The sequence below is a fragment of the Cucumis sativus genome, chromosome 7, assembly GCF_000004075.3.
Source record: "Cucumis sativus cultivar 9930 chromosome 7, Cucumber_9930_V3, whole genome shotgun sequence".
NCBI classification, from domain to species: Eukaryota; Viridiplantae; Streptophyta; class Magnoliopsida; order Cucurbitales; family Cucurbitaceae; genus Cucumis; species Cucumis sativus.
This window is the reverse complement of record NC_026661.2, coordinates 14,555,443-14,565,265: the sequence shown is the minus strand read 5'-3', so window position 1 is coordinate 14,565,265 and position 9,823 is coordinate 14,555,443. Positions and strand designations below refer to the sequence as shown.

Below are 9,823 nucleotides of genomic sequence, written 5' to 3'. Positions count from 1 at the left end.
TGGGGTTTAACGCTGCTGTTGGTGGTGCTGTCATTGCTATTCTGTCAAACGTCATAATATGTTGATCAAAGGAAGGAGTTTAGGAGTTTGTAAAATAAGAAAGTAAAAGGAAAAAGAAAAGGCTATTACAAAGTGAAGTGAGACTCTAAATTGGGAACCCCTACTTGTAATGTATTTTTGTGACAGAATTCGATGGAAACAAATCGTGTTGTAATGATATTAGGGGGAAAACACCCCAAAATTCCAACCCAAATGATTTCTACATTCTAACTTCATTAGTTATAAACGTATCTAAACCATAAAATGACCATCTTCTTCTAATCATCTCGGACCCGAGACCCGCGGCCTCCTTCCTTCCTACCTTTCTTCCTTCACTGCCACTTTCTGTCCCTCTAAATGGGATGGATTCTGATCTTTAATATACATACAAACTACTGCACGCCATTGATTTCTCCATCAGAATTTTTTTTTTTCAAACCACTTCAAGACACAGAATATAAATGACCTTTCAATTCAAGGACCTCCCCATGGTTCAAGATGCCTCGTCGTGACCAAAGTTCCTGACACTTGATTGCCAAAGTAAAACCAATTTCCCAAATGTGCATGCTCTTTAGGAGGAAAAACAGTGCAAAGTGAGTTTTGATGGGTGGGTTCCTCATCCATACTTGTGCTCATATAGGAGTTGAGTTGAAGGGTATGTGGCTACGGCTCCGGAGTTGCTGCCAGCTGCTGCTAGTAGAATCAAAAGAATTTAACAGACACAGCTCGACTGTCATGATGTATCTTCTTTTTGGTTGACGCTTTTGCTATCATGGAAAATAGTTCGGTCGTGAAGGAAATTAAGCTAAGGCTACCTCTGAAGATGAGGTGAAGGAGGTTCTTCAAGAGGAGCGCGTTGATTTGAGCTACCATGAAATCTTTGATCCTCAAATGCTCTACTCATTCTGCCTCCCTCATTCATTTGCGACACATCGTTTAGGTTAGCAAAACCTACAGGTCCAAGAGATCCAAACTCGAGCTGTTCTGCAGGTGAGGCATAATTGCCATTATGATCCAAAGGATAAAGCATCACAACAGAAGGCATGGAAGGTCCATTAGAAGATACCACGCCTGGATTCATGCCGGGTAGCGGATACATGCCATAAGCCATACTTGTAGAACCACTCTGTGTGGAGTTTGAGCGGATCGGGCCATTCTGGGATTGGTAAGGTAAGGAGTCATGCCTATGTGAGCTCCAAGCTCTTTCAACTCGATTCTCACTGGCAGACAAGCGGTCTAACCTGGAATTTGGCTTGTCGACTTGGCCTCGGCGACCAGAAGCTCGTGATTTTGAAGTGATGTTCCAATTCCCATCTCTCTCCCCATGACTATCACTTCTTTCATAGCTGAAGTTTCCTCGTCTGGCATTCTGCCGTTCGCGCGCTGAGGCCTTCTAAAACAAAGTAAAAGAAGAAGGTAAGAAACTAGAGAAGGAAGAATAACATCCTAGGTTTAAATCAAACCATTCAGAAAGAAAGGAACCACCTTACAAGCATTAACAATTGAACAGAAAACAGAGTAAAAAATTGTTATGAAACAAAAATGCAGAAACCTCAATCAGAGAATATAAATATAAGGAAAACAAAAGAAAAACATGTAACCACCTAATAACAATTAAAGTTTACTTTCTACTTTATTTCTAGATAATCTTCTTTGGAACATAATAATAGGAAAAAAAAATGTTGTTAGGTGTACTCTGAACCAACAAAACTCCAGAAAAATGAAAAATATGTATGACAGGCAGAAATACTGTTTGATTAGTAAATACTCAAATGACAAATGCCACAACATGATGATAAAGCATATTACATATTTCCAAAATCGATAAACTAATAAGCTGCAAGATAGAAGCTGAATATCCAAGTACTGGACAGATTTAGCAACCCTCTTCATATAGTAGCTGAACCAAACAAATTGTTAAAGAAAAGGAACCATGCAAATTATTAAATAAGTGGAAGCAGTTTTCTTACAGGGTTTGGCAAGTATGTTCCAGTCCCGCTGCGATGTCTTGGCATTTCATCAATGTAATGCTGATATATATTGGGCCTATTAGAAACAGACTGGAGAGGAGCAACAGGGACTAATCGAGACCCGTAACCCAGAGTAAATAAATTCATGTTGGCTGAAAGAGGTCTTCCAGGCCCATCCCATGGGAAACGACCCTGTAGGTAGACAGGAGGTACAACAACTGGGGAAGGATAAATCACAGGTGATGGATGCCGAGAATTTTGGCAAAACCGCCCATATTGCAAATTTTGCCAATGACTAGCAAAATCACTGTTAAGAATGTCAGGTTTGGGTTCTAAAGATTCAATAAAGGAAGGCCCTCTAATAGGATTAGTGAGGGTTAAAACATCAGACTTATTATGTGCTTCCGACAAATCAGTACTCTGAGAAGAATCAGCATTATCCAAGGAGTCCTCGCTGAAATGACTAGTTGAAGCATCTGAAGTTCCTGTCTCAGAGGGAAAATTATATACTGGAAGCATTGTAACAAAGGGAACCGGAGGTCCTGTAGGATAAAATGCAAAAGGAACCACTCCAGAAGAACTATCAACAGGTCTTTGCCTAGAACCTGGGCCTAAGAGCACAGGAGCAAGAGGTATTAGTGGATCCGACCCAGCTGTATGAGGTGGTTCAAGTCCCGTAATTTGATTCCTTGTAGCATGCATCGATACTAATGATTGAGGTCCACCACTTACTTCAGTCAATTCCGAAACCACAGTAGATACGTGATTCCAATCTCTGCTATCTTCATCAGTCACAGTAGATGAATGTTCAGAAACATTTTTGCCTTTCCCATGAGATGGCAGGTCAAAGGTATTAGATTTCCATCCCCGTTTCTCCCTAGATGATTTTGAGGCTCTTGAAGACAACTCATCCCAAGAACTTTCTGTCGCAATCTTGTTTCTTAGACCACTAGTGTGTGCAACACCAGTAGAGGGCCTAAAAGATGATGGTCTGTCATCATAACATGCTTCATTCTCTCTTTCATCTTGATAAGCATTTGCATTCCCATCCTTCATTGCAACTCGATTTTCTTTGGCATGCTTTCTATGAGCAACACTAGTACTGCCAGATACAGACATTCGGGATGACGGACTAAAATTAAAACCTCCAGAAGTAGACTGTTGCTTATCATCCGACTGAGGCCCTTCAAATCCCCCATTGTCATGGTCAAACCCAACAGTAGAATTCCTATCTTGCTCATGCCAAAAGTCTTGATCACCCTCTCTTGAATTCATTTCTACAGAACTAAAATTTTCATTGCCCGACTCAATGCCATCTTCTGAACTTGTTGTCAATCCCATGCCAGGGAAATAGTGAGTCAACAGAGAAGGAACAAATCCTTGTGGAAAATGCATATTAGCGCCCCAAGGAGTCTCAATCAATGGAATATTGGTGGGTAACATTCCTCCCAAGTTCCTTGGAGCATAGCCCATAGGCGCTAAAACAGATGAAGGTAATGGAAGAGGTAAGTGACCTGTCGTCAAATTCAGTGGCAAATGAACCTGTCCACTAAAATTATGGGCTGTAGATGATGCCATCAAGTTAACAAGATCTTGCTCCTCCTGATGCATTGCTAATGTTCCTGAAATAGAAGCAAAATCCTCACCAACAGTTCCAGGGCCAGACTCATCCTGGTAACTATTTGAACCACTGTTGGAATCACCAGTAGCATCAATGCTCTGACGGGTTGGAATATGTCTAGAAATTGATGGTTCGTCAGTTGAAGATCTCAAGTGCGTTTCCACATTATCAGATTCAAGGTTCTTCCTCCTGTTGGCATCCGTTCTGTTAGAAGGAGCTTTCCCACTTTCAGGAACTCTGTTACGCCTTGATGGAGATGAAACTTCACTATAGGTGTCAGTCAGCTCTGGGCTAGAACGTGTCCTTGCAAACAGAAACCTTCCCTGTAGATCATTCACATGGTTCTCAGGTTTAGGATATCTCTGACTTCTATCAATAAGGTTACCGTGATTGTAGTTCATTTCTTTTCTACTATGATCAGAGGACCTTGAGTTGTTTGAGCTTCCGGAACTCCTCTGTGCTTGATTGCGAGAAGTTGTAGTAGTGTCATTTCTAAAAGCACTTTCCAAGGGAGAATTACCTTGTACTGAGTTCACAGTATAAGAGCCATGGGCCACTACATCTTGGGTTTCACGAACAGATGGATTCTCATTTCTTTTGCTATTCGTTTTATTCCTGAGATTCTCAGAGCCATGTAAATGCTCCGAATTTGATAATCTAAGGTACTTCAAGTCAGTTTTTGGAACATCAGGGCGCTGGCCACTGCCATGTCTCTCCCAAGTGTTTAAAAAAAACTGATTCAGTTCAGCAAGAATATCTTCTCTGGGGCATTCAAACAATCTTGCCAATCTTTTAGCTCCAAATGCAAATGCACTGCGTATCCTGAAGAAGTTACCTGGGTAACACATGTACCACAATTGAAGTTGCTGCCAACAATTACAAAACAAAGCATGCAGCAGAATAACCATGCCTTTTACTAATAAACATGATGCACTTGAGCAAAAATAAAAAATTTCATAAATCAATTAACCACAAGAATGGAAAATAGGCAATCCAATCATTACGCAAATCCATTAGAATATTGCTTATCCATTTGAAGGGACAATTCTATGTTTACTATCACCAATGCCAAATATATTGTCAATCACACAAAATCGGTAACAACATATTAGGCCTACAATAGTAAGTGTATGTGGTAAAAAGGGAAGTATATAGAAAAAAATTCATGATAGAAGACTGTATGTGTAAATGTAGGGAGGTTGTAAGAATGGGATAAGAAGGATTTTATGAGAGTATGTCTTGAAGAGAGAAGATGAATTCTCAAATTAGCCTAGCAAGTTCATTATGGTGCTTGGGTTCACCTGAGTCTTTCTATGCAACAGCAATCTCATCATTAATGCCTATCATAATATCAACCTTCTAACATAATTTAGAACAGATAAGAAAACCTTCTTAAAAGCCTCCCAGTCCCAAATGATTAATATCCTTTAGGGCTTTACTATCAGCACCCTAACGAACTGCTCCAATATGAGATTTTCAGTTATTAAATTTCTCTACCTGTAAAGCTTTAATAAGAAATTGCTATTAAGAAGTACAAAAAGTTGTTACTGAAAAACAGTGGAACCGGATCAAGTCAAAAATCAAACTAAAACACTAAAAAATTTAAGTATTGAGATTAAGTCAGAGTCAACTGTCAACATTCAATAGTAGCATGCAATGATTAGAAGTGCTATCTGTCAGTCAGAAACTAGAAACTACTGCCCATGATTAACTTAATTTTTTCAATAGTACCATTAAAAGCTTACTACAAAAAATAATTATTTCTACAAATAAAACACTCAAGAATCAAACAAATAAAACATTAAAAAAAATTAAGTATTGAGATTAAGACAGAATCAACTGTCAACATTCAATAGTAGCATGTAATGATTAGAAATGCTATCTGTCGGTCAGAAACTAGAAACTAATGCCCATGATTAACTTATTTTTTCCAATGGTACCACCAATAGCTTACTACAAAAAATAATTACTTCTACATTGTTGAGAACAGATTCATAACAAAACCTCAAAAATTATAAAATTTATATACCTTTACTTACACTACGCCCAAGGTTGTTGTTAACACGCAAAGGATCTATTACATTAAAATGCTTAGAAACAAAAGGCTGCCCTTGATTTTCTTGGCCGCCAGGAAAAACAGCATATACTGCACTGCATGCTTCAAGAAATAACTTGCTGAGAAGTAACTCACCACCATCTTTACGTGGAGGTTCAGCTGCAGAAATCCCGAACACATTAAACAGTTGCTATTCCCGGGCAAACAAGAAATACTTTTCAGTAAAATAAGTATTACTTTATCTAGATTGCAATGTACCTGTAACATCTGGTAGGGAACTAATAGGTACAGGACCCCATAGGCTAACACAAAAATTATCCCAGTCAAACTTGCTAAAGAACTCTAAAAACCGATAAAGAACCTGCAACACCAATCAAATGCTTTCCTGCATTGGTATACAGATAAGACTTAAAAAACAAATAAAAGAGAGTAGAAGTAGGAGTAACCTCAAGGGGACCAGCAAAGGAATTGTTGAACACATGAAATATGTAGAGGACCAAGGTTTCCAAGGCATAGGTAGATATAAGCCCATGGTGTGCACCCAATATCCGACTCTCATAATAGCACCAGGCTTTGATCAGTATAATACTACGCTTGAATAAGTGGTTTTGGTTTATTAAATGATCAACCTACGAAACAAAAATAAACATATTACCAGTTCAAGATATGATTATATAAGTATCAGTCTTAAACGTTGTACTTAAAGCTGTTCAAAGGGATTAGAAGCAGGGCTGGTAAGGAAACACTGCTCACCTCCTCCAGAAAACAAAGGGTGCACAATCCCCCTAGCTGATCAAATGAGATGTCTACAACTATATTTTCCACCAGGCACTTGATTATCTTAACCTGAAAAATGTAAAGATATAATCTAAGGCATTACTATTATAATTCATGCGAAATATCAGCCAGCACTAAAAGTGTATAGCCATATTGGTAGTAGTAACTAGTAACATATAACACACGGAAGCTAGAAAAAATATTAGGACCTCCAACATTAAAATTAATACTTATAGGAGAAAACTGCAATACCTATGGGATATAGAAGAACCTCAAATAACCAACGGCTCAGTACAAGTCCATAGATACCATGGTTTAACAATATGATTATACTCTTAACCCATGCTCATGAAGAAATCTAAATATGCTAGAACATCATCATTCAGCAGAATCATCTAAAGCATTTGCTAAGTTACAAAACATGGATTGTAGATCAACATAAAGCCCCATCAAGTTACATGGATCTCCTCATGAACCGTGCAGATTATGTAATAATAAATAAACTTGAAGACTGAAAGAAAGGAAATGAGAAAAGATTATTTCCAAAAGTATTAGATGCCCACTTACTGACTAATAGCAAATCACTACTTATAATTAGTGACATATTCTTCCACTTGGATTTTTCATCAGCAAAAGGGATAAAATAAATTGTGTAAAAATGGGTTCTACATGAGGTAAACTGCATGTTTTAACACGATACCAAATGAAATTTCAATATTTTAGAAGGCTGGAAATACCTCACTTTGATCTAAATTTATATAAATTCTCTCTACTGCCTAAGTAAAATAAAATAGTAATAGAATAAAGTTGGAAGCAGACAAGAAACTAGAATACTAAGATAAGTCCATAAGGGGTAATATTTATATGAGAGGAGACCAACCTCAGCTTTAATGTATTGAACTTCTTTTACACGAAATTCAGCATTCTCATTCTTCTCCTCACTTTCAAGCATATCCCGAACCTGATGGGCCCATGTCTCCTTCAGATTTTGATTCTTGCTAAATGCTGTTAAGTCAATATCTCCATCAGGCAAATACGTTTTCAGGGGAACAGACCCAAAGGTGAACACCTGCACATTGTAATCATAATTTGAGCAAAAATAACAAATGGAATAGAAAGCAGAAAATCTTGTGAAAATTTTGCAATCAACAGTAATCGTGGAACGGAAACAAAGCTCGTGACATAACAAAATGAAACCCAATTACTCCTAATTTTTTTATTAGATGAGCCATGCAAGACAGGGATAGGTAAGAAAGGACGAAATAACAAGACGCTTGCCCTCCAAGGTCAAGAAGATTATTAAATTCTCTCCGTTTGGCTTGAGCCAAATCCAAATCAAATAAATAATGGTGATCGTGCAGTTCAATTATCCATTATCAAAGTCAAGTCCAAATTTTTCCTTTGCCCAAGTGCATCTGTTTGATGTTTAACGTAGTAAAGCACATTTTCTCTTCCTGAAACACAGAATGATATCGATCCTTCGTTTCATCTCCCAAAGCAACTTATTACAGCGAAATGCAAAACTAATACACCAGCCCACTTGACTTGAAGACTGACTTCTAGCCAAGATAAGTCCAAAAACAGAGAATGGTGGAACAATGTTCGCTTATAAAGAGGGGAGGAATAGTAATTGGTTTACATAATGTTAAGAAAATCGTAGGATCGCATCATCTTCATGAGCTGACCCATATAACACAAGGTACTCTATTGGTGCAACATGCACAATAATTCGATTACTTCAGAAATAAATAAGATCTCCAGCATAATGTCTAACTATCATTTAACAGCATATGAAATATTGACAAACAAACACCTAATAACAGCTGCCAACACATTCAAAAGAGTGTAGTATTGAACTACAGTGCTTATTAGCCATAAGAGATATATTCACACATTTCCCTACAGAGAAAAACAAAGTGGGGGGTTTAAATGCCATTGCACCTGGCAAGGGAAGCATTTCATGATCAGCCGCTGCACATAGTCCGCAACAGCATTTCGCCGCTCTTCAGAGGGTGGATTGGGCTGAATGCAGGCGATAAGCTCAGCCGTTCGCTCTTCCGCCTTAGACCATCTCTCGGAATCAAGCATTCGCATGACCGTAGCTGCCTCATCGGGCAAAAGACCATTGGGCAAAAGCCCACTAGGTGGCTGTGCCCACCCCTCATGTTCGCCCATGCAAGCCTAAAGTTTCCCACAACTCAAGTAGTACGACGATTAGACCCCCACAAGAAAAAGAAACTATATCTCTTCCTCCTTTTATCGAAAAACAAACCAAACGACAAGTACAAAACTAAAAAAAAAGATTGAAATTCGACGAATTTCCCCAAACCTTTTGATAAGGTTCGTGTCAGTCAAAAAAGAAAACTTTCAGTGGTGGAAAAACCAAACGCGATACAATTCGTTCCCCTCCGGATTCGTTCGCGTTTGAAGTTAAAGATTGACAAAAGCATAAGCAATCCAACCCAGCATGAAACAGAGTTGAACAAAATTTCAGGATCCCCACAGTTAAAAATCAAAAATTCCAAGAAGAAACAAAAAACCCAATAAAGAAAAAGGGAAATCAAGAAAGACCGAAATCTAATCTAAGCAAAGGGGAAGGATGGAAACCCTAAAAGGGGCAGAAATGGAAACCCTAGAAGTAGTTTACAGAAGGGGCGGTATAATGAAACCCCAAAACACAAAAACTAAACCAATCCCAAAAATGTAGGAAGTGTGGGCGAATCAAAAATGGAGGTGAAAGAGGTTGAAGAAGAAGAAGAAAGAACAAAGTTTGGGGATGAAAGTAGAGGGGAATGAATGCTGAAGAAAGGTAGATCAAACAGAGGAACAAAAAATAGGGTTTGTGAGAGCGAAGAGATAAAAGAGAAAGAAGAAAAAAAAAGAAAGAAGAGAATCAGAGATAGTGAGTTAGGGAATTGGAATATGGGATTGAAGAGAGGAGGCGATAAAGAACGGTTTTGACGTTGAAGGAGGATTGTAATTTTGAGGTTTTCCCTCAAAAAAAAAAAAAAAAAAAAGAAAAACAAATCTCAATTTTCGAAATCCTTTTTTTTTTTTTCTTCTTCTTCTTCTATTTCTTTTTTCCAATGTCATATATTTTGTTTTTGATGAGAGAAAGAGAGAGAGACGGATAGAGAAAATGGTATGACAGAATCTCTATGAGAAGGTGAGAGAAATGGATGATTAAAAATACATTATCAAAGTTGGAACCAACCATAGCTCTTGGGACTTGTTAATGCTAATCAATCTATCTCATTTCTATTTACTCCTCCAACTTTTTTCTTTTTACCCTTTTACTCCTTCAACTTTCGGTTTCAATTCAATTAAATATTATATAATTTCATATTTTTATTAGGAATA

General features: G+C 38.0%; 1 protein-coding gene across 3 annotated transcripts; it reads right to left on the bottom strand.

Moving 5' to 3' along the window:
• LOC101209112 (hypothetical protein) lies at window positions 1-9,462 on the bottom strand. 3 transcript variants are annotated; one of them, XM_031888382.1, is made up of 9 exons: window positions 8,405-9,462; window positions 7,344-7,532; window positions 6,440-6,532; window positions 6,133-6,315; window positions 5,945-6,047; window positions 5,660-5,845; window positions 2,010-4,465; window positions 1,106-1,432; window positions 842-1,023 (listed from the first exon to the last, which is right to left on the bottom strand). In XM_031888382.1, the coding sequence occupies exons 1-9, from the start codon at window positions 8,636-8,638 to the stop codon at window positions 991-993; spliced, it is 3,804 nt and encodes a 1,267-aa protein (XP_031744242.1). In that variant the 5' UTR covers window positions 8,639-9,462; the 3' UTR covers window positions 842-990. The 3 variants fall into 3 exon arrangements, with proteins under 3 accessions (XP_011659149.1, XP_004139736.1, XP_031744242.1); XM_011660847.2 differs by having other exon boundaries at window positions 1-1,429; window positions 8,405-9,461; XM_004139688.3 differs by having other exon boundaries at window positions 1-1,432; window positions 8,405-9,459.
• Window positions 9,463-9,823: the final 361 nt, after the last annotated feature.